Raw genomic sequence first — 25,126 nt, 5'->3', positions numbered from 1 at the left:
TCTATTTTCTGGCTGACAAATCTGGTTAAGGGCTTATTTTTTGCGAGAAGAGTTGTTCTTTTTAGTGGTCTTATTTTAGAGTGCACTCCTCCTGACGAAGCCTTTGGCAACACGCGCATTGAGGTCGTCTCCTGGGCACCGGGTCTCTTACCTTGGTCAGTACACTAGCTCCTTACCACTACATCCTGCATAGACGGGTAAAGTGTTATTTCACTACCATTTCTTCACAAATAGAAACCCCTATTGAAAGGGATATTTCATTTAGTTGCATTTTTAAATAGTAGTTGGTTTTAAGGGGCTGCGGAGTAGAAACTGTCGTATAATTGTTTTGTTTTTATTTCTATTTAATAGCACTCTACAGCCATCTGGTGGTATCTATTTATAGGTGTTGTCTAGGAACTAATATGGTATATAGAGAGATTCATAATCAGTGTGTCTGGGAGAGGACATTTGCTTGGTTGAATTATTTTAGAGTGCGTAACATTTTTTTATCACTTTTTAGAGCATTTACGGTGCAGGTCCACTTACGATTGTGTTTTATTATACAGATTGTTAAAGACGTGGCAATACTAAATATGTGTTTGGGGGGGGGTTGTGCGTTTAGACTTTATTAAGTGTTTTTATGGGAAATTGACATTTTAAAGGGCTTATATTTTTATTTTTTATTTATTCTAATGTTTTTAACTTTTTTTTTACTTCTACAAACTTGAACTTGAAACAGCGATGCTCTGATCGCTGGTTTAAGTCCAATAGACTGCTCTACAATACTTATTCATAAACACACAGCAAGACACTTATAAAATATACACCCACCAACTGGAAGTACACTGCAGACTCACAGAAAAACTTCAAATTAGAGCAGCTGGAAAATGAAAGTTAGAAAGGCTATACATTTTTCAAGGCTAAAAGATATAAGAGGAGGGATAAGAAGTAGTGAACAGAAAGATAGGAATCCTTGATATGTCCTTAATTCTAAATATAGTGGAAAAACACATCAGGCACATGGTTTATGAAACCGGCCACTGCACAAACCACAATTCATGGACTGGCTACAATCTACTGTTTTGGCTCCAAGGTTGTAACTAACAGCTGGATATGGACTAAAATCTAAATGGACTAAAATTTTTCTGTAAATAAACAAGAATGTAAAGAATTATAAGAATTATATTTTCAGCGAGAACCAATATAAAGTGAAAACAAGTCAAAAGCAATTAACTTCACAGCAAGATTTATTAATACATCCAAAAAGAAAGAAAAGAATCATTTGTCACACTATATACAGATAATACACATTTTTATACACATATTACATTGGGGATTGTATCTTTTTACCCATTTTCCTTTTTTCTTACACAAGAAAATATACATAAAAATGTAAACTTCTGTATACAAAAACCCTTAAACAACTAAACAAAGACCATATAACAAAACAAAAAATTTCAGCTTTTTTTGTGAGGGAGGGGGGTATTTAAAATGGCAAGATGGTACATTCACTGCCAAAATGGTTGTGAAATGGTAAGTAACTTGCATTACGAAGCAAACTATAGGAAGAATATTTCACACTTCCTTTTCAAACAGTGTTCTGCAGGCAGGTGCACAACAGGAGAGGACACAATTTACATTAACCAATTCACTGTTTGCATGGAAAAAAGACTTTGTCCAATAAGAGTCGGTATAAAGCGCAATAAGCTTTAAAATAAATTTACAATTTTCATTTTTCCTAATAGAACTCTCCAAGATGCCGCTTATGTATCAAGACACATAATGGCGCTATGCCACAGGGCCCTAGTCAATACAAGGATCAAACAAGATGTGTGTCCATAAGAAGAGTCTGTGTAAGGAGTGGGGCCTGGAAAGAAACTTTATCATGAGTTTTTTTGTTCATGTATTTTTTTCTTTATCACAAGTTTTGGTAATGGATTGTGTTGTAGAAAAATACAAAGAAATTTGGACACTAGCAGTGAATGGGTGAAAGGGAACCTGTCTGCAGAAACTCACCTGACAGACCGTTACCATAATGTTGTCGAAAAGCTTAACCACGTCCAGGTCATGTATCTTTTATGGTCCAGTGAGGTGGTATCATCTAGGAAATCAACTTTGAAGTGAGATTTTAATAGGTGATATAAAGTCATGGAGGTGGAGAGTTTAGCACTGAAGTCAAGCTCCCCCAGCTGTAGAATTCCCTCTCCGCTGCAAGTCTTGGTCTTGTACAGAGGGACATCACTAACCGGCTCTACTGAAGTCTGGTGCATGATGTTGATCACAACAAAGGGGGCATGTCGACGTGGAGAGAGCTTTTTTCTGGGAGGATGCCATTTTACTGGGTCATGAAAGAAATATGGAAGGATTAAGCTACTTGACAACATACTGGTGGTGGCTTACGTTGACAGATTCCCTTTAAGTAAATATAATCCTCTCACTTAGCCATCAATATACATGAGTTTATTTCTGAAGAAGGAGAAAAACAAGTTTCAGCATAAAAGCCTAACATACACCAACCACATTGCAGAATGGTGTGCGATAGGCTACATCTGGAAACTGAATAGTGAACACATTTACTGCAGCAGACAAGTGCGACATAAAACATCAATTTGTCGTGGTATCCTTGCTACCATGCAGTTATTTCACATAAAGAGACCTAGCAGTGCCGCCACTTTATCCCGTGTGTTGATCTCCGTGGATTTGCATAATATAAAAATAGAAGGAGGACATTGAAATGGCTTTGTTCAACATGGTAGAACGTGTTGGACAACCCCCATATTTCTTTAGATGCCACTTACACAGCAGGTGGTAGTTAGTCAAGTACTGTACAATGTTGTCTGCCCTGCTATGAGTTCTCAGAGGAGATGGGCCAACACCCCAACCAAAACATCTTTGTTATGGTTTTGGATGCACATTGAAATATGAAGCTCGCAGAGTTATGAGAAGAATCATTAGGCATCATTCTCACAGGGCTGGCACGGAGACGCACAGAGTGATTCACTATAGTGCGTCATGGCGGTATATCATGGACACGAAGCTACTAGGGCAAAGTAATATATATATATATATATATATATATATATATATATATATATATATCATCAATTTACGGTCTGGTGGAGTCTGAAAGAGGTTTTCTCCTGTTGGATACACAAGGTAAAAATCAGAGGCATGGAGAGGTACAACAGAGCCCAACAGAAGTCTACAGTCTCCAAGTATAGTACTTGGAGGTAATACGCCATGTGCACGAGGCCTCAATGCAACTGTTGCTGTAACCTATAGCAACCATTACTTTATAGATTGTAAATGAAGGCAGTAAAAACCTAAGCCGATGCTACAGATTAAGGCACTTTTATATGCAGTCACCTATGCACCAGTTTTATTAAATGCCCGCCCCTCTCTTCAGATTAGGAAGTGCTAAAGAGAGAACACTGCCGTGAAAATGTGGGATAATTCAGGATTTGGCACATCTATTCAAAACAGTGCTCAGAAAATAGCCTATAAAGTAGAGGTCAGAAGTCACACACACACATACGTTATTAGCACACCCACTACCTACATACACAGAGTCTAGTTTCCAACATAACACATACACAATTTAAAAAGGATTCCATTTGTATAATTTGGGTTTTTGTAAAAAGAAAATAAAAAAGGTGATTTTTTTTTAAATATTTCTCTTTATATCTTAATTTCCACTTAAATACAACACATTCTTACAAAGCTTCTATATCACATCAAGAAATTGCATCCTTCCATATAGAAACCCGGCAAAACCCTTACAGATGTGCTAAAAACTGATACAAGCCCCATAATAATGAGCCATTTTACCCGGCTGAATATCCATCCATACGTTGCGATAGGTACAGATTTCCAGAGCAGATCTGCAAGGTAGCAAGGAGCACGTTTACACCTTGGACACGGGATCCCGTAATTCCAGTGTAAAATTCTGTCGCATCTCTCGGAAAATAAAAAAAGCTTGTATATAGATATTTGTCATATAGCTATCAAATACACGTATGCAACATAATTCAGTACACTCAATACAGCTTTAGTATAAAATGTATAATTTACGAGGCAATGTTAGCATAAATTAATATAACTTTTCTCTTAAAATCTAATTTAGGTTATCAGAAAGCTCAAGACGGGAACATACAGGGGATATCCTTAAATAAAACATTAAAGCTCGGGGGGGGAGGGAGGGGAATATAGGAAGCTTTGCTTACATAGGGTAACCTGAAAAAGAGCACGGATAAAAACACAGACACGCTATGGACACACTCATACAATTCTGAATAAAAGGACTTAAAGGATTCTTGCTAACATTGTAACTGCCCTTGTTTTCCGCCAAGGGAATCCCTGAGACATACTAAATCCTACGGCAGCTACTGGGGAACAACAGTTGGACCTTTAACACCCTTGGAAGATGTAGAGGGATCAGGAAATGGACAAGACTTTGGCCATTAATAGACAATATGTTGGAAAATTCCCCAGCTCTTTATAGGACGTCTTATAATAGAAGGATTTGTAGCACTAATGTGACGTTAGACGCATAATAAAGAAGTGTTTCGGTCCACCATATGCTTTGGGGGGGAAGGCCTCCGAGCTACAACTAGCACAGTGCCGAAAACCTTGGTAGCCAATGGCCACGTGCGTTTGAGGTTTAGAATGCAGATTTGCCATCAAACTAGTTCAGCCATTGGTCATTGATTACCCTACGCAGACTGGAAAACCAACCATAGAGACAGCTTATATATTTTTATGGACTCTTCAAAAAAAAAAAGTTAAAATATATAAAAAGGCAGATAGAAATGACCTGGTGGTGACATATTTTTTTCTCTTTGTTGTAATTGTTAAATTAATCCTGTAGATGGCCATACAAACTATCATGTGGGGGTAACATAAGAAACTTCATTCCCATTACCTTCAATAAGTGCATTAAAAAGAAAAACAAATTCATAACGCTCAAACATAAAACAACTATAAATGTCTTTAGTGCATCAGTTGTAGATGTGGTAACACATGATGGATAAGTAATGCTGCAGTCACCACTTCTGGCTGGACCTGTCCATATGTATTCATTGTAGGATGATGTGGTGTTACATAAAGAAATCATGACATGTGTGACCAGAGCCCTACACTGCAACCTTCTCCTCATTTGATGAGGTTTATATGTGTGTCAATATAGGAGGATAAAATAATAATAATTCTTAATTATTGTGTTATTACGTCTCCCATGAAATTGTACGTCTTTGTACAGTTATCAGGCAGCACATTCTACACTATTTCAATTCCTTCAATAAAAATGTATATACAAATATATTTATCGCAAAATCTTAAGTCTACCATTTCCTCTACTGAAGATTTGCAATGCTGAGGGTGAGGTGCCCAAAGCGGAGCAGCCGCAGGTGCACTTACAGCACATCCAACTGCTACCTACCTAGAATTCTATATGTGCCCGTGTAGCCACATATCAAGGAGTCTCAGATCTTCTAGTAATACAATTATGGTACCAGCTACAAGAAGAAGAGGATATTACCTATAGCGTATACTCTACCAACCTAATCCTCCACTTTCTCTCTCTTCCTATAAGTTGTATGAAAAGTGGGAGTTTTGAATACCTTGTACTATTACACAACAATATAATTAGTCCAAAAATGTGCCCAATTTATTATGGTGGCTCTCAATTTACTATGCCACATCCCCTTGTCAAATGAAGCACCAAAAAGGGGCATAAACTCGTGTTTGCGTGGGTTTCCTCCAGTTCCCTCCCACACTCCAAAACATACTGGTAGGTCGATTAGATTGTGAGCCCCATTGCTATGTAATCTGAGTGCGCTATAGGAATTATTTATTATTAGTTTACTTTCCCCGGATACCTTTCTATTCTATATGTATGCACTGACCCCCAACTCAGTTTTCCTTTCTGTGCAAAGATAGATAGATAGAGATATATATATGTGCTGCATGTACAGTAAGGTCAGCTGCCCACATGGGAGTTCATTCTGACAAATGCTGGTATCTCTGAGACGTTGAGATCAGTGCAGCAGCTCTTGGTCCAGTCTGGTAAATCCAGCGCATGCACAGGGCAAGTCTGTCAACGAAACTCAATCATGGGTCACCGGCATTAAGAAGACACTGTTCCTGGAGGAGATTTTGGCACGGATTTTCCTGCCATGAGAGCTAGCCCCTACAAGAGACTAGACCATCATTTATTCTGCTGTAGAAAGATGCCTTAAAGAAATTGCACATATTCCCATAAACCTATGTCCAAAAGTTGCCGCCAGGTATATGTTATATTAGGTGGGTAGCCAATTAAGTGGTAGCCAATAAATTTTGAAATGTAAATAAAAGCCCCTACTCCCCTCAATTTCCTGGTCTCACAAAAAAAAGTTCTCAGCCAATCACAGGCCACAGCAGTCACTAGCAGAGTGGTTATTTTACGTATGTAGCCAAACATTGATGTAACAGAAATCGCTGAGGTGTGAGACCAAACCATCCCATTACAACAACAAATGATGATACTCCGGGATGCATTTTTAGCATTTTAGGTTTAAAATACTCTACCATTTTCTCTTAGTTTTCTGCCTCAAAAGATGTACATACAATGTTTTTACTGACATTAAATGAGAAACCCCCTTTTATTTTTATATCTATGCTTCACTTAAATGGGTTTTCCAGGCAAGACCTACGACTGACCTACTTGGACTAGAGAGATACATTAAAGGGAACACATACAGCTAGTGACATGTTCCTATAGGGCCCTATTGACGGACTGAAACCCTTCTTTTAGCTAAAAAAATAGTTTCCTTCACATCCCCATAAAGCAATTTTAGCTTATATTACTTGGAATCGGAGGGGGCGTGTCTGGCTCAGACGGCCCCTCCCATGTACTCCTCCCCATGCCTTATGCCTCATTATTCAGCAGTTCGTGTCATGTGACCAGGGTGATGTCAACAAAAGTCTTGTACCCTTTACAAACTGTACCTGATGTATGTTTCTGATGACATGAAATCACAGCAGCCTCCATGGACTTCTACTCCTCTCCATCCTCTATGGAGGCTGCTGTGATTTCATGTGATCACATGTATACAGTACAGGTACAGTTTGCTAATGTGAGAAGGCTAGAGGAACTGAGATGATGTCACTCTGGTCACATGACAAATGCAACACAAGGCAAAGCTGTCAGAATGAGTGTGGTTTACTGGCAGCCCAGGAGAGAGAAGAGTCAAAGCCAGCAGACATGAGTCAGGAGAGCTAATTTGCATATCATAAAAACTAACAATTATGGTACAGGGCCCCACTGGCAGCTAATTTTAGGTGATATGGGGAGGCCTTGTGACCCTTTATCAGCAGGCATTGTTAGCCAGGGTAGTAAAATTCTGGTGACAGGTCTTCTTTAAGTTTCATTCTAATTTATCATTTCTCATTGCAATCACCCATTGCAGGGCAAATGTCTATGTATTCTGGGGGTGGGGTAGGGACCAAGATTTCTTTAAGTATAGTTTCCAATGATCTATGGGGAGGTTTTGTGAATCCAGTGCAGACAGTTCATTCTATTCTATTGCTTTTCAGTAGAAATTGTCATAATTTAAAGGGCCATTTGTTGGACTCTAACAGCCAACATTGCATCAATATGTTTGTTATCAGTTATCTATCTCCCTATGGGAGAGTCAGAAGATATATCAGATAGAGAAGGCCTCTATCTGGAAACTATCATCCACTCTGCTGTAGATACACGTTATAACTAGACTAAGAACTTTGACTGTCCTAGAGGATATGGTGTAATGGAAATAAAGGTGCATACCAGAGAACATCATCCTCACTTTTATTTCTTCCAATCACCTTGGAAATTGCTTGTATTACCCATCTTGTACAGTAGATATAATGTAGAGGGGCTGCATTCACGGCTTTCCTGCCTTGGGAATGGTAAATTCTTGGCCAGCATCTTTATAGATCTTGGTTTGTTTCCCAATGACATTTAGATGCAGAGGGTGAAGCTAATAAACTTCTTGGTTTTCAATGCAAATTCAATTTCTATACACCATGTCATGTGGTGATGGAACATGAACATACACTGTATGCCTTGATCAATCGGATGCATCTATAAGATCATTTCTTTACAAAGAAGGTTATGAGCAGCTGGGCACGGAGGACACAGTTCACACATGACAGATTTGTTTCAGGACTCCCTTCTGTCCATCTGAATATACTTTAACTAACTTGTAAAACCTTATTCATGTGCATGGAACAGTCGCGGAACTATACATAACAAATACCCCTGATGTGAACATTCCCGAGCATGCGTCTTTTCAACATAATTCAATAATTGGAAGCGGCCACAGAGAAGCGTAACGGAATCCAATACTAAAGACTTATTCAGTCTAAGCCTTTCACAACCGCTCTATAGAAAACTAGTCTTCTAGATAATTATTTGTCATATTTCTCCATATCATGTAGTGCAAACTTCATATGGGGTCACTTACACCACCGTGTACACCAATACTTTACTAGCCCAACTATTACAAAGAATCAGTCTGTGCATCCAGAGTAAGTGCATTGTTAGGACATCTAGATTCCAGAATAACTGTTGAAAGATTCCGGAATCTGCCATTAGATTAAATTGGGTTGCAGGAAATTATTTTTGACATGGTTCTCAGAATGGGTTACAAAGAATAGTTTCCAGACCTCCTACTTCTTCTACCTGGCATGATAGGGATGACCTGCCCCTCAAGCAGTGGAGCCCAAGTGGACCTTCCTGTGAAATGAGAGGGACCAGGAAAGCATTGGAAGAAATAAGTAGTTGCGGCTGCTTTTTCATCTGAACCACAAGGATTTTGCTCTACCTCACCTTTAAAAGCACACTGGTTTTCATTTATTTTCAATAGATTAACATAAACCAGATTTCATTAAAAAATGGGGATCTCAATTTATTCATAAATCACATTAAAAATTAAACAGGAGAACTGGTTCTTCAACAAGCAAGACCAACAAACAGCAACCACCAACGTCTGCAACCTACAGGAGAATAGGCTTCATCACATCTACCAATCTAACATTTGACAACCAATATATTCAACCATAGGTACTATCTATCTGCAGCTGCATCCCCCTCCCTCCCCAAAATACCCCATGCAGGGATTCCACCTGAAAAAAGTTTAATCATTAGAGTTTATCATCAACGGAATCGGTGGCCTCAATATTATTTTCCCAGGTTTTGGTTTATGTTAACGGAACCAACTGGTACATAAAAGCCAGCCCTTGGCAACCATTACACTTTATATATGCCCTATTCATCCACTACACTTGTACTCCACATCATGGTCCACACATTAAATGAAGATGGAAAGGAGCTATACCAGAAGCAAAGTTTCATGCTGATGCAGCCCAAATCTGCAAGTCTTCTCTAGATTTTAACAAATGACATACATTATACCCACACTCACACACAAAGGAACCAAGATCATAATAGCTTCATTTAAGAAAAGGAAATTGGGTTCATACTGCATAAAAGCAGAGATTGTGACACAGATGCTTCTTAGTGGCTTATTCTAGCAGCCTCCTCCAGTTCCTGGCCATAACTCTAAAAGGATATCTATGGATATCAGCTTGAAAAGGCTGAGGCATTTATCATGGCATCAAACCATTTTATAGGAACCCAATCTCACTCCTCAGGGAATAAAAACAATATAGCAGACAAACAAGAAAGGAGCACCAGTGCTATTACAGCACAAAGAGGACATTGTGGTCAGCACAAGCCTCCTTCAAGATGACAGAGGAACATCGCAAGGAAAATGTGGTACGAGCAAGAAGCAGAAAACGGCAGTCCCTCCCGTCCAGCCTATTCAACAAGGAAAGAGATCAATTAGGATTTGTGAAAGAAGAGGTGGAGTTGTTGGTATTAGTAGCCGTGGCACCTGTAACAGCAAATCCTGCAGGAGGCGCAATTGAGCTATGGCTGGGTTGCAGGTCTTTGGGGATGCCACTGTGAGCAGATAACTGATGACCAAACGCTGCTATAAACTGAGGGAGCTGCTGTTTGGGCGACGTGGAATCCATGAGTTCTGTAGAAGGGGGGCTTAGACCGCTGAAACTTGTCTGCGGTAACCCCGGAAGCATGTTGGAGCTATTAGGGGTCACAGTGGAGAAAGTAGGATGGGTAACCTCTGAATGAGAGGCAGCTTGAGGGGTGGACAAAGATGTGGAGAGCAGGTGCCCATCGGAATTGATGAAGGTGCTAAATGTTGATGGATCACTAAGGTTCACAGGAAGGTTGCCCCAGTGAGTTCGGGGATTAACCACCCCACTTAGAGGTACATCCAGCTGGGTGGTGAGCAAGTGCTGAGCGATAATGGGCACCTCTGAAGAAAAGGTTAAGGTTAAGCCCTCACCAGAGAAGGAGGCGGCATGTGGGGATGTCGTTTGGTCACTATATGGTGATGGCACATTCTCACTGTCATAATGGCTTCCATGGGGGGATGAATGTGAATGGTCACTGCTATATTGCTGTTGGGAGGCGATTCCATCTTCTCCTTTGCTCAAGATCTCTCCTGGGAGAGGCCTTTGGGATGCATGGCTGCTTTCTTGTAGTCCATGGTATGAACCCGTGAAAGGCCTCTCTTCAAGAGAGCTGTGGCTTATTAGAGTGGTAGAAGTAAGGCCAACATTGGCAGAAGATGAAAACTGCCTCTGAACATGCCCACTCAGAGGTGCAGATGAGCTAGATAAAGCAGCACGGTCAAGGAGGTTTTCATCCAATTCCAGACTTGTAAAGTTTTCATGGACCATTCGCCCATTGAGTAGCTCCCCCAGATCTGTGTGATCTTCCCTGGTCAATTGCTGGATTTCTGAGCTTCCAGCACCTGAAGAGAATGATGTTAGGCCACGGTCTGAGAGGTCATGGCTACTAACACTATCAGCTTGGGCCAGCACCGCAATGGAACTCAGACATTCCAGAGATGTAACAGCTTGAAGGGCCCGCTCCAATTCCTCTGCCTCCTCCGTGGTAGGGAGAAGCTCTCCATTCTTACCTTTAAAGAAAAAATAAATTGGTATTGAATCACATTCTACATGACACAAACATTGACTTAAGCAAGAAGGATCTACCTGACCCATTTAAGATTTGATCCTCAATATCAAAACTGATGGATCACTGTGTTATCATGTAGGAGCCACCTCATCTTCATTAAGGTATAAATAACAAATATACCATGGAGGATTATTACCCCTTTAGAAAAATAATGCTAAACAGTAGTCGACCGCAGAAAAATATAGAACACGGGGGCACATTTACTAAGGGCTTTGCGCCAGTTTTCTGATGGACTTTGCACGTTCTTTCTAGTGGAAACTGCTTGCACAGATATTTAAGAAGTGTCTGCACCACAAATGTGTCAAACGCAACTGTTTTGTGGTGCAGCTGCAACACAAATTAGGGGACGTTCCGGTGCTCAGTCGGACTGTGCGCCACATTTAACATGCAAAGTCTGTCGCACAACCTATGTTGTCAATTCAAGAATTCTGGTGCGCGTTCTTAATGAATCTGGCGCACCGAACATTATACACGAGCAGAGCGCTTTTAGTGCAGTTTCCTACATTCTTAGTAATGTGCCCCAATGTGACCAATATCCCATATATCAGTGGTGGCGAACCTATGGCACTGGTGCCAGAGGCGGCACTCGGAGCACTCTCTGTGGGCACCCGGGCCATCGCCCTAGCATGAAGTTCAGCAGACAAGACTCAAAGAATCTTCCTATAGAATCTTCCTATAGAATCTTCCTACAATGATAGATGAATTTGCCCTCCTCCTTTCTACTGCGTTGGTGTCCTTAGGAGGCTGAATGATTGAAAGTTGTCAAAGAACAAGGAGAAATACATTATTGCTTAAATTGCTGTGCTGGCACTTTGCAATAAATAAGTGGCTTTTGGTTGAAGTTTGGGCACTCGGGCTCTGAAAGGTTCGCCATCACTGCCATATATGGTTGTCAAAAAATATACACCCACATATGAGCCTCTGGATGTAGCCCCTGTAGAGGGCAATGTTTGTGGGAATAGTCCTATTGGTTATGAATAGTCCCATGGCTTGTGAAAATGCTACAAAAGTCAGTAGTACAAAATTATTACAACACAATACCTTCAAAAAAATCAAAGTCTTGCAGATCATCAGGCAAACGTGGGAGAACGTCAGAAAAGTCTTCCTGATTCAGCTCCAAATCATGAGGAATGTCTGTAATCTCACTAGTGATGTCATCAGGTAGCTCTTCTGTGCTCAGGTCTGGTGTGGATGGACTCCTATATATACACATACAAGAAAATACACATTGTAGATCTTAAAAGGGGTGTTCTCTTTTCAGCAAAGAAAAATTACTGTTCATGAAAAATTAAAACATTTTCCAATATACTTTCTGTATCAATTCCTCATGGTTTCCTAGATCTCCGCTTGCTGTCCTTATTTAGGTCCCTGATTGTGTGATGTCACACAGGTGAACTGCTCATCAGTATCACAGAGAGTAATCAGAGCTGTGTGATAACGAGCCCTGCACCTGTGTGATATCACATGACCAGGGACAGAATTCCATCTACTGGAAGTAAACAATGAAGCTTCCTATAGAAGGACAGCAAGCAGAGATCTAGAAAACAGTGAGGAATCAATACAGAAAGTACACTGCAAAAAATTGTACAACTTTTCATTATATAGACAATAATAGATCTTTGCTCTTAAAGTGAGCTGCTCATAGGTGACCGGTCTGAGACATGGGGAAGGGTAAAGAAACTACGGCACATTTTATGATGGACCTGGAATATGCAGTTTTCCCAAGAAGTAAGTGCTTCCAGTCCTGGTCTTGGAATCTTATTAAAAACTAGTTTTGGTTATTGTTTAGTTATTGGGGCCTAAACTTTTCCCCATACAACCCTTTAAAGGTAATCTACCATGAAAATAAAGTATATTATGGCAGAGGCACTTACTCATAGATCCAGGCACTGACTGAGGTAACCTGCTTATATTTGTTACCTAGGACCTCCTTCCTTCTAAAATCAACTCCTAAACTATGCTAATGAGCCAGAAGAGTTAAGAGTTAAGTTACCAGAGCTCTTCTGTGCTGTAGCTTTACAGGTTGTTACACTGTCTCCCTATCTCCCTCATCACTCCACCCTTCTTCTGCCTGATATAATCTCACACAGTGGGAGGGGGAAGTGCTGCTGCACAGTGTAGCATCCTGTGAAGCCAGAGAAAGAAAAGGTGACCCTCGGGCTCATTAGCATAATTTAGAAGGAAGGCCATGGATAATAAATATATGTAGATTACCAGTCACAGTTCCTGGACCTATGAGTAAGTGTCCCTTGTTTATCACACTTGAATTTGTTGGTATGTTTCATTTAAAGGGATGTCCAAGCTTAAAATTTAACAACACTTACACAGATTGCAGACAGGACCTGTCATGAAGTCACCGTTGTACCCCTTTATACATACACACGTCATACCTCTAAATCCATTAAATTGATCTATAAATGTATCCTAGTCTAATTCACGAGTATAAACAAATCATATAATAATGGCAATAAGAAAAGTGATTTTCCACTACCAATCCTTTAATAAAGTCCCCATACTGACCTTATACTAGTGACCACCACGGGCAGTGATAGGCTGCTGGGCATACAGAGGTTGCCTTGGGGCACTGCAGGTGGAATGGGTTTTTGAGGCCTTCTGGGTCCCCGCCTTCGCTTTTTCTTATGTTTTTTGGTAAGTGCAGGAGGCTTGGTCTTTTTCCTGGGTTTCCTCTGCTGCTGGTGCTGAACTTTGCGTGAATTGTCCCCGCGCAGGAAATTATCCTGAAATTGGTGCAAAAGACAATTGTTAAGCCGATGATTAGATCCTTACAAAAAGTAATGGACTATATTCCCCGAGGTACTCAGTTCAGATTTACACATCTCCAATTAACCACATATATACCATGATATCCTGGGCCTTACAGCCAACATGACTACTGTTACATTGAAGGGCATACTGTGACTTTAAAATCAACATTTCAGGAGGAAAATTCACAATTCAAAGTTGATCTGAAACCTGGACATAGAACCTGCAGTTTTTCTTCCATGTGTGAACATATATACATACATGTTGCTACTATAGGATAATGACCTACACCAAAACAGCCAAAAAACACCCCCCATGCCATTTATAAATGCCTAGATACAGGAGGTGCATGCCTCCACTTACCATTTTCTTGGCATGTTCTTCACATAGAGGCGTTTGATGAGTAACGTCGAAAACTGGGATAGAGCACTGCTGTCCATCTGCAAATTTAGCTGTGCAGCTGGTAAAAAGCTGCTGAGAGGTGTTTGATAAGATATCTGCTCGAATATTAAGGAAAAGTAGTAAGTTACCTGGGAACCAAAAATGATTAGAATAATCCCCATATTTTTTTTATATATAATAGATATTAGAAGGACGATGGATAGAAAGGTCAAGAACACCAGTGGTTTGTCACATCCGTCACACTTTATCAAGTGACAGAGCGAGAGGGCTGCATTTATAGAAACACTAATGTATGTGGGGGTATCGGACGCTGGGCCGACACATTTCTGATATCAATAACCTATACCAAGGATTCATGTCCAGATATTGTACAACCCTTTTGAGACATAGGAATCATCTCCAAATAATACCTCCATTTGTGTCCAAAAGGAGTAAAAACTCTGGACCATCTCTTGTTTGTTTAATGGTCATAACTTTTCTCTATGGCCAACACCATTCATATCCGAGTCAGTGGGGATCAGTCTCTCATGGCTACTGCTCAATTCATAGACTCCTTGGTACATATCCTACAGATGACATATATTCCACCCACTGCAGTTGATAAAGTGCACTATTATATAAGGGGTCGTATATGTGGACATGACCACATGGGAGAGAGTAAGAATTCAGTACCACAGAGACTATACATTTATGGTGGAAAACACTATTTGGCAAATCAGTAAATCTAAAGCGAAGGAAGGTGTTGAGAACCTCAGATACCTCTTCACCATGGCGAAAATGAAGCCACAAGGTGTTACATGCAATTTTATAGATTTTGCACCGGTGCCATAGAATGCACGAAAATAGGTTCACCTCTAGGACCGATTCCATCCTTGAGAATTCACACACAGGGTACGGCTCTAGCACACAGTCTATGGAGAGAGGAGAGGGAGGAGGAAGAGGAGCTGCCAATGCCAGTAGAGGGATGGGGAGGACAATGGAAGACTGCTGCAGTATCTGGTGAGGGATTCATCTCCCATCAGCACTGCATTATCCAGTGTATATTATTTGGCTTAGTGGTGAGAATTAAAACAAACAATCAAAACATGTAAAAACTGTATAACCACAGCAGAAAATCGTCCTCGTCCTCCCAATTGCACATTATTCAGGCTACTTCCTTCTGAGATGACTGTGAGCAACTGACAGAGTGTGGAAAAGGATACGCTGAAAACAGTGTCTTGTGTACGGGAGGGCTCTGTTGGTGCAGGACACGCTCCTCACAGTGGCGCTGCACACTGCTGCTCCCGAAACTCTCAGCTCTGGTTGGATAGTTCTGCAAAAAGAAAACAAACTATCATTTCATGTTATTTCTTCTAACCGATTAAATGGAGTTATATGGGAATTTTTATTTATGGCCTATCACCATTACCAGCCAATCTACACCCGACCCCTGCAACGTTAAGCTGATTCAGCCTGGTATAACCCTCCATGCTTACCCCGGGGGCACAGAGTAGTCCATCATCCCCTCTCCTATCGGAGACTGAATGATGGCTCATTTTCAGGCCATTCAAGGATGAGGCCAATTTGTGTTCTCTCACCTTCACCATTTAATCAACATCTCTTGCAGGATTAGTGGTAAATTGGAAGTGGCACAATTAACCCCTTCATGCCAATGCCCGAGTTTACAGTTTTACAAATCTACAACTTTTTTATTTTTCAGTGTACAGATCTTTATAAGGGCTTGTTTTATGCTTAACAAATTGTACTTCCGAGTGACAGCATATAACAATCCACGTCGTGCACATGTGTTGAAATGTTACGAAAAACCGCATTTGTGCCATTTTCTTGTGGGATCTTTATTTATGGCTTTCGTTGTGTGCTTTTATTAGGTTTTAAATAGATGAAAAAAATATATCTACATACACAAATTGATGCCAATAACATTCATACTTTGGTGAATGGACCTGTGGGGCAAGCTGACGATTTCATTGCTTTTATTTTAGGGACAGTACAAACTTATTTTTGTATTCCAATTTTTCTGATTTGCACAAGTGCTCACTGCACAAGTGCTTAGGAAGCAGGGAAGGGGGAGTGAGACAGTGTAACAGCCTGTAAAACCAAATCAGGGAGGGGCTACAGTAACCGCTGAGGCTCATTAAAAATTGTTAAAATTTTCATCATGGTTTATCATGATCGATTTTGACTGTAGATTTTCTTCAAATCAGAATGGGACAGTGTCAATCATTCACCCTTAAAGGGAACCAGTCACTAGGGACCTCATCTTCACTAAAGACAGGTTGCAAAAGCCCAAGAACACTTGCCTTATCTGTGCTGCTCACTCACTCCTCAGCTCTAAAGCCCCACCATCCCGCTTGTGCACAACTCGTCCTGCTCCTTTACTCACAAAGGGACTGAGTTCACAGCACAATGACCCGACATCAGTGGTGGAGGGAGGAGATGTACAATAACAGAAAGGTGGGGGCTGAGAGCTGAGGAGGGATTGAGCAGCACAACAAGGCAAGTTTTTTTTTTTTTTTTAAATGCATCCAAACCAAAAGAAAACCCTAGGACTCACCAGAGGATTCTGGCAGGGAGCCAGGTAAGTTATAATTACAATTATATTGTAATGCAAATGTTCAGAAAAAACTAAAGCATGTAATGGGCTTTAGGTCCTCAGACACACATATTTTTCGACTACCCACTGGTAAAAACTGAAGACCAGTAAATCTAACCTATAATTATATAGGATTGATCCACAGGAAGGTTAAGGATCAAAGTTGTGACTGCTTACCTGGACCTCAATCGTGCAGCTTTGCGCAATTCTTGCATTAGCTGCCCAGCTGTCTCAGGTTCTCTGAGCGCCGCTTTCTGCAAAGCTTTCCGGAATGCATGGCGGTATTTGCGTTGACAGGATTCTGCTCGCTCCAGGCGGCAGAGGTGCTTGTATTTTTGTTGAAAATAAGTGCAAAGTTGTGCAACCCTGGAGCTCCTGCTGTGTGCTACCTCTGCATCATACCTGAAATAACAGCATAAAATGTAAAGATACAATAGTCAAACACATGGCCTCTGTGGGTGGGGGTTGGGGGAAACACTGGAACCGGGCACATAAGTGACAGTATTCCCCTTTCCTGATCAATTGTACCGGTGTCTCCTTAAGATACCTTAAGAACAATTGATCACTATGGCAGACTGTACAGGTATTTTCCTAGGTATTTTACACACTGGGTGCATGCTACAAGATGACATTATAAGACATAGGGGCAGATTTATCAAGATGTCTGAAAGTCAGAATATTTCTAGTTGCCCAATCACAGCTGAGCTTTCATTTTACTAGTGCTCATGAATATTTTAAAGGGGAGTTGTGATTGGTTGCCATGGGCAACTAGAAATATTCTGACTTTCAGACACCTTGATAAATCTGCCCCATAGTGTCAAGTGCACCTGGAAGGGGTCCAAATGCATCCCATAGTGTTCTGAGAGTGGGAGTCAGCTGCTCCATACTTACCCAAGCCTGCAGTCTATGAGATGGAGAAATTGTGTATTCCGAATGTGCAGAGGAAGCCAGCAGTGGGCAAGGAGACACTACTTTCTTTTTAGCTAGTATGGCCCCCAAATCACTTTACTAACAATAAGGTGAGGTCTTCATGAGTTAACAGATTTACAGTAAGTGCAAACTCTGCTCGATTCTGGCCCTGTATCTATGTACTAAGCATGTTATAGTTTCTATGCAACAATGTTATATTACAGTTTTTATGTACTAAATGTCAGATCATCTAAACTCTAGACTATTGGGGAACTACAAAAATCTCTTTACAATCCAAGTCTTAAAATGTATATTTTCAAGTGGAGTACTAGTACAAGATGGAAAATAATGTATCTGGGGAAGGGTACACATTCCTAGTGGTGGCTCTGGTGAAAACTTACCACCAAATCACCCACCATTAAGTTCTAAAAATATTTTAACTGCAAAAAAGGCACAAACACAAACCAATAACAATCCTTCAAAAAGAATAAAAAGTGGACAAGACTTATTCTTCAAAATACTTCTAAACTTAATGGGTTTTTTTATGTTTCTGGCTTCCAGTTGTGGAGAAAAAGGTAAAATCAATGTAATGAATTTGGAAAAACACATCCCAACACTTACCGTGGAACTGCCTTTGCATTACTTAAAGAGGACCTGTCACCCCGAAAAAGCCCCCCCCCCCCCACAAATGTGCCCCACATAACTCGCTCCCTACCCACTTTCTGCCCAGCCATTTTTTTTTAAATCTATGATCGGAAAGGTGTTTTAATCAGATCCGACCTCTTACAAAATAAGAGGTCGGATCCTCATATCTGGGGAGCTGCAGTCGGCGTTATTCAAAAGGGGGCCGGCCGACACACCCCCAGCCCGCCCCCTGTCACCTTGGACCAATAGGAGAAGCCGGCAGCGTGTATTGCGTAATCACTGCCGTCTCTCCGCGATACGGGTGCACTGCCGCTGTTCCACCAACAGCGGCGCAGGGCTTATTCACATGGCCGGCCGTGCTGCACTGACAGTGGCTGCGGCCGCGCCGGGCTTATTGACAGTGCCGGCCGAATGTTATATATAACATTTTTAACTTAAGACCAAGTTAAAAATTAGACATTACTGCCTAAACAAACCACTCCAAAATATAATACTGGATACGGCAGATTCATAAAACAAACCTGGTTGTCCTTATCTGCCACCTTAAACGTAGATGCTAAGCCTCATACAATCTCTTAAAGACCGGTATTGATGTAGTCTAAAGTTTCCGAATAGTTTTCTGTACGATTGCAATGTTCTCTAAAAACTACTTTCATTCATCTTAATTTCATGACTTGCAGTCAAGGCGGTTGGACCTCCCTCCGCCTCCTCTCTGCCATGTCTCTCACCAAAACCGCCCCTCCGTCCTGTTCACTAACCCATGTCACTGCCCATAGGTTCATAATGTCAGTGCAATGTAGCAAGAAGCTAGGGGAAGCACGTTTCCTCCTTTATGCACTGCTAACGCACTTTATAATTTAATAAACGCTATTAAAAAAAAAAAAAAAAAAAAAAAAAATAATATCATCTGCCGCGGCTCACACTCACCCGGGATCACATAGCTGCTGGCCGCTGCTGCGGGCATTGAGAGCTGAAGCAGGACGAGGAGCTGCGGCATGTCTCCCCCAGGGCCGGCGCTCACAGATCCCAGAGATCGCTGCACCCTGCTGAGCGCATGGCAATTATTTTAGGGGGTAATGGCACCTCTTCATGTGCCTATGACGCATGGTGAGGCGTTAATGCAAACTCTGTGTGTGGGGGGGGGGGGTGCTCCTTGTACAAACAGGACCCTTCTTGGTCATTAACATAATTGTAAAAGTTGATTTTGGAAGGAAGGAGGCAATGGATAACAAATATAAGAAGATTACCACAGTCACAGTGCCTGGATCTATGAGTAAGTGTCCCTAGTTTATCATGCTTTGTTTTGATGGTAGATTTCAGAGGGCTCACATTATGGTCTTCCAAATTATTTTAAAAGTTCCAATTTACCAGATTTTTCAAAGGTTCTGTTCATCTTCGGCTACATTCAGACGGCCGTTGCCCGCCATGCCGTAGCACGGCGGGCTCATGCCAGCGTGCGGGGAGAGGTGGTATAGGTGAGCACCACGCACCCCAGCCCCTCTCCATAGGTATGTATGGCGCACGGCCAGTATGCCGTCGAAAGATAGGACATGTCCTATCTTTCGACGGGGTACGGAGCGGTACGGTGCCGCACATGTGCTGCACCGTAGTACCACTCCCGTTGGGCGCCGTGCGTATATAGGCCATATGTACGTCGGCCGTATACATGTCCCCCATACGTCCGTCTGAATGTAGCCTAAGGAAAAAAAAAAAAAAAAAAGATTTGCTGAAATCCCCAAAAGTAATAAAATTATTTATTAACCTATTAACCAAGACAATATTGCTGGTTGGAAAGTATCTTGTGCCGGCTTCTAGACTAAGCTCAGTCTGCACACGCCTGATGGTCTTCCATCCATTACACTAAAACACATACAAAGACAATACTTACTTTTTGCAGTCATGTTGGAGACTTTCACGGAATGACCATGCAACTTGGTAAGGAGACGCTTGATCAGATTCATCTTGTTCTTCTCCACTATCTTCTGACCAGTCAAGCCCTATGAAGAATAAGAAAGAAATTTCAGAAGAAATCATGATTAACCCACTGGCCCAGACATGAAGTTAGCCTTAAGGATACTTATAAAATCCATTAATAGATCTTACTTTTAAGCCCTCTGAAAAAATATATAGCTAGAATCTGGTGAATCTCAGGTGCAATTACAAAAGCAACCACAAGAGGTCACACACGTCAGATCTGTGGCAGTAAAATCTACAACAATCTCTACTCTGAATGAGATCCATGTGCCCCTTAACTAAACAACCCTATTCAGACACATGAAATGGGTTTTAATTTAACTGTTCTATAGCGAAAATATAATTGCGATCACCATCAAAATGCATGATAAAGCATAGACACTGTCCCATAGATCCAGGCACCGTGATTGTGATAATCTACCATCCAAATCCATCATAATAATCCAGGGACACTTACACATCCAGTCACTTTGACTGGTAATCTTAAATTTAATATCCATGGGCTACTTCCTTCTAAAATAAACTTTCAAAATTATGAAATGAGCCACAAAGGCTGCCACATACACTGTGTAGCCCTCCCCCTGCTCCCACAGCCTGTCATTAAGCAGCATGGAGGGGCTCTGGTAACACCTCAAGGAGCCCTTCTGGCTCAAAGTATAATTTCACAAGTATGGAGGCCTAGATAATATATATAATAGAAGAAGATTACAACAAGCACGATGTCTGGATCTATGAGTAAATGTCCCTGGTTTATCATGCTTGATTTTAATGGGGGCCTTCATTTAAACCTTATATTTATTTTCTCCTGTTGTCCCGTGCTGCTTCCCATCGGTGCCTTTGTTTGTTTACAGATGAATCTAATGCTGTAGCAGGCGAGTGGAGGTAGTTGGACGGCAGCACCTGCCTCTCTAAGCAAACAGTGGCACGGCACTGACGGGCGGCACTGCAGGACAACGGGTGCGACAGAGAAAGTAAGTATAACGTTTTTCTTTTTACAAACTCCTGAAGGATACAGTGTTTTTTTTTGAAGACTGGATAACCCCTTAAAAATTCTTCGTGAATGCCACATTTGATCGGTGCTGACACCGACTGCATCAACAGAACTTTCTATTTTCTACCAGAAATGGCAATAAATCTGTCTGCAGCACTTACCCAAATGTGGAAATAAGTCAGAATCTAGTTGGTGCTTCTGTGTGCACAGTTTCATGAGTCTCTGCAGCCGGCTAACACAAGACGAGTAGGTTGGTAAGGCTGAGGCTGTCACCTGAATCCTGTCTGATCGTGGTGGATCTGTGGTGGGCGGTGGGACGGGAAGTGGTCTCTTATTAGACAGAGTCTTTATTTGTGCTAATGTATGCGCTATGGGCGAGGCTCCCTGTACTGGTAAGCTGGTGTTCTGAGGTTGAGGCGACGTACAGGCCAGGCTCTGGGTCAGCCCACTAGATTTCAGTGACGTTGGCGCTGGATGCACCAGCATCTGCTGCTCTTGAAGAGACAGAGGTTGAAGCTGAGAAGGTGCAGGTTGAGGACTAAAGTGCTCTTGATGAACTTTTAAAATTTCTGTCTCTTTCTGTCGCTGCCGATTCTGGGCCAACTTGCTCTGTAGTTTCTTCTTTATAGTTGCTCCTTTCTTAAGCTCTTCTTCCTCCTCTTCAAGCGTGAAAGAGTCATCTAAATCTGTTTCCAGGTAGTGGAAAGGAAGCCTGGCCCCAGGAGGGGAAAGCGTCATACCATCTAGTCCATTGGGCATCTTCAAGGCCAAGGTGGGCACGGTTAAACTGAAGGCCACGGTTTCCATTTGATGCCTCGGCTTTACTTCTTCCAGTGCATCATTCTTTTTCTTCCTTTCCTTTTTGGGGATAAATCCCAGTACCTGTAGGTGACTGTTGCAGTACCTTGTGAGCAGAAAAAGTATATAAACAAGTTATCAGCCTGAGACTTAAAATTGGACGTCTAGAGAAAGGACATTCTCAGACTATATGTTCAGGTCTGTCAGGCACCCTGCACACACAAAGAGCCTGCACAACCTTCCACCCCACCCCATCAGTTTAAATAAGGATTCTGTAATTTGTGTAACCAATTGCAACACCAGATGTATGGGACCTTTTATAAAGGTTAGAATAAATACATCTGATCTAATCTGAAAAGGTTACAAGGCACATTACAGTTTACAGAACTACATTAAGGGAGAAAATAAGTGGGGGTGTCTATAAATTACAACTTCCCCATCATACATCAAACATGTGTCTGCTACTTGATTCAAATATATGACAGCTGGGCAACATATTCTTAGTTCTTCAGCAACCCAAATAAACTGAGACTGAAGATTGTAAGCTCTTGTGATTAGAGCTCTTACTCATATTGCTTCATAAAACTATATACACCATATACTATAATTTCTCTATAATGCCTTATCTTGTCTGCATATGTATCTCATAGTAAGTAAAGTCCTGAGGAATATGATAAGGTTATATAAATAAAAATGTATTATTTGACTGGTACAGCACGTGGTACATGGGAACCACATTTTGGAATTTTTAGGAAGTCCCATTAGTTGAGCGCTGCTTCCACTTCTCACGTGACCTGTGTGACACCCCTCCCTATTTAAGAGAACACAAGAGAACAGCCGCTGATCCCATATAATAGTTGGCTATCAAGGTCATTCAAACCAGGAGCAGCTGTAGCAGAGGAACAATAGGAGAAGGAATCAATCTATGATGGGAAGGAAATGCAAGCATCCACATCTACTTCATGGCTTCACTTCATGAAAGCTACTAGTAGGCTGTGCTCAAAAACTATCAATGCAGAAGTGGAGATATTGTAAGCACCTCTCCTAGAGCACACCCATCATCAGAAAACTCACTTACCTACGGTCCTCCGATTTCGGGATGGGGTTAGTGCAGCGTTGGCTGTTGTACTTGGCCACATATTCACATTGCTTGAAGGGGGCTGTCTTGTCCTCCAAAACGTGTCGGATACAGAAGGCGTAGCCGTTGAGTCTTCTCTGCTTGCAGAGTTTGGGACTGTAGGAGCATAGGGGCTTATTATCAACCTCAGAGAAGTGTATGTGTTTGCCTTCATACATCACGTGACTCTGTTCCTTGTGAACATCAGCTGGAAGAAAAAGAAAAAAGACAAAGAATGAAGTCAACAGAAGGCTTGACTGTGAAATAGGATGTCCTAAAGGGAATAACTTCATGCACCATATGATACTGTATCCTTTAAAGTTGATCTGCCAGCTTAAAATAATGTCATTTATAAGAGATATAAAGTATATACTAGCTATAAACAGCTCTATTGCTAGCAGCCAAAAGAGAAAAAAAATAGATTTGTGCCATTTTACCATTTAGCAGCTCTATTTCGACCTTTGCCAACTTATTTTGGTTTGTATCTATTTTTTGATTGATTACAAGGTATCTATTCAATAAAATGATTTATCTTGCACAAATGTGTCCATAGCCGATCTCTTAGGGCGATTTGGGACACTTAACCACCCAAAGGTCCTTATGTCCCTTAAGTGTCCCAAATTGTGTTTTAGCACGTCCCTATGTGCCCTAAAATGAAAAAAACTTATTCCAGTGCTCCCCATGGCGGAGAAGTCGCACAGTGAAGCTGCCGTTCTACACCCCAGCACAGGAGTGGGGAACACCAGATATGGGTCCAATGCGCCTTATTGGACCCATCTCATGTTTTATTTTTTTTAACTAGAGCCCACGGAAGGACTAGCTAAAGGATGATTATTGGAATGTTGGTTTAGTGTCCCAAATCATCATTACAGCTAAGATTTAATGATCATACTATCTCACAGTAAAATCCCATCTATTCATTGGCAGATTGTTTTGGGGGCTCAGGGAAACAGTGAAAGACCTGTACAAGGCAGACTGTCAATCACATTTCTGAGGTGCAGTGGAGGCAGGGTTAGTGACGTGCAAAGCTAGGAGACTGGGGGATGTTTTCAGCTGTCACCAGCCAGTAGGAATGACGTTTGTTTTGTGCTCTTTCGACCACTAGCTAATATAAAGCATATAAAGGCAAAGGATCTGCTTTAACAAAAGGGCATCTTACCCGATTTTAAACTTTCAGCATTTTATCTGCTCATCTGGTGATATGCCCCACAAGACTTCCACAACAGCAAGGTATAAAAGGTTCTCTGAAATAATAAAAAGAGGGAAAAAAATTGTCAACAGAAAACATTAAATATGTTTTAGATATTATTATAAAATGACAAAATCAATCTGTATAAAGGTACGGTCATAAAAGTGGTTTGCTGTGTCCAGGAGTATAAATCTGTATTATTTCTCCACAATTGTACAGACAATAGAAATGTATCCATCACTTACAGACAACAAAACACACAGTCCAGGGGGATCACTTGTGGCCTCCAAAAGATTCCGCCATATGTAGTTGTATCCGGTCAGACTAAAGATTACACAGCAAAGTAACAATCACATTACTGTAAGGCTACATGGCATCAGACAAGTGGCTCAACCATAAACTTCTGTACAACTTGCCAAGACTTATCTCTTTAGAGGTGCCAATATGCAGGAAAAATTGCGCACTTGACTTTGCCAACGGACTGTAAAGCAAGCGACCCATGAGCAGCGAAAAATTCAGCAGGTCTGGACCTTGTGTGACAGTAATGTAGAGGGAGGTTGCACTTGTAAGATATGATATAACAATGTGATTGTGCAGGCTTCTACATAAACACTGGTGTGAACAGGACCCCAGCCCAACCTTTCTGAATTCAATTCTGTTCCACCCATACCACAGAC

At 41.3% G+C, this 25,126-nt stretch overlaps 1 protein-coding gene across 3 annotated transcripts in view; it reads right to left on the bottom strand.

The window, feature by feature from the left end:
* Nucleotides 1–1,222: 1,222 nt before the first annotated feature.
* The window catches only part of INO80D (INO80 complex subunit D), a 33,266-nt gene continuing 9,362 nt past the window's right edge, over nucleotides 1,223–25,126 (bottom strand). For 2 of the 3 annotated variants that reach the window (XM_072121086.1, XM_072121085.1), the window contains exons 2-11: nucleotides 24,420–24,504; nucleotides 23,222–23,468; nucleotides 21,507–22,249; nucleotides 20,269–20,377; nucleotides 17,004–17,228; nucleotides 15,436–15,545; nucleotides 14,195–14,328; nucleotides 13,589–13,806; nucleotides 12,110–12,267; nucleotides 1,223–11,009 (exon numbers count right to left, since the gene is read on the bottom strand). In XM_072121086.1, the coding sequence (XP_071977187.1) occupies nucleotides 9,841–11,009; nucleotides 12,110–12,267; nucleotides 13,589–13,806; nucleotides 14,195–14,328; nucleotides 15,436–15,545; nucleotides 17,004–17,228; nucleotides 20,269–20,377; nucleotides 21,507–22,249; nucleotides 23,222–23,439 (3,084 nt within the window). In that variant the 5' untranslated portion in view covers nucleotides 23,440–23,468; nucleotides 24,420–24,504 and the 3' untranslated portion in view covers nucleotides 1,223–9,840. Of the gene's footprint in view, nucleotides 11,010–12,109; nucleotides 12,268–13,588; nucleotides 13,807–14,194; nucleotides 14,329–15,435; nucleotides 15,546–17,003; nucleotides 17,229–20,268; nucleotides 20,378–21,506; nucleotides 22,250–23,221; nucleotides 23,469–24,419; nucleotides 24,505–24,694; nucleotides 24,782–25,126 lie in introns of those variants that run through there. The other variant, XM_072121087.1, reaches the window with a different exon arrangement.

The sequence above is a fragment of the Engystomops pustulosus genome, chromosome 8, assembly GCF_040894005.1.
Source record: "Engystomops pustulosus chromosome 8, aEngPut4.maternal, whole genome shotgun sequence".
In the NCBI taxonomy this organism is placed as follows: Eukaryota; Metazoa; Chordata; class Amphibia; order Anura; family Leptodactylidae; genus Engystomops; species Engystomops pustulosus.
The sequence above is the reverse complement of the archived record's forward strand: the minus strand, read 5'-3'. Positions and strand labels throughout refer to the sequence as shown.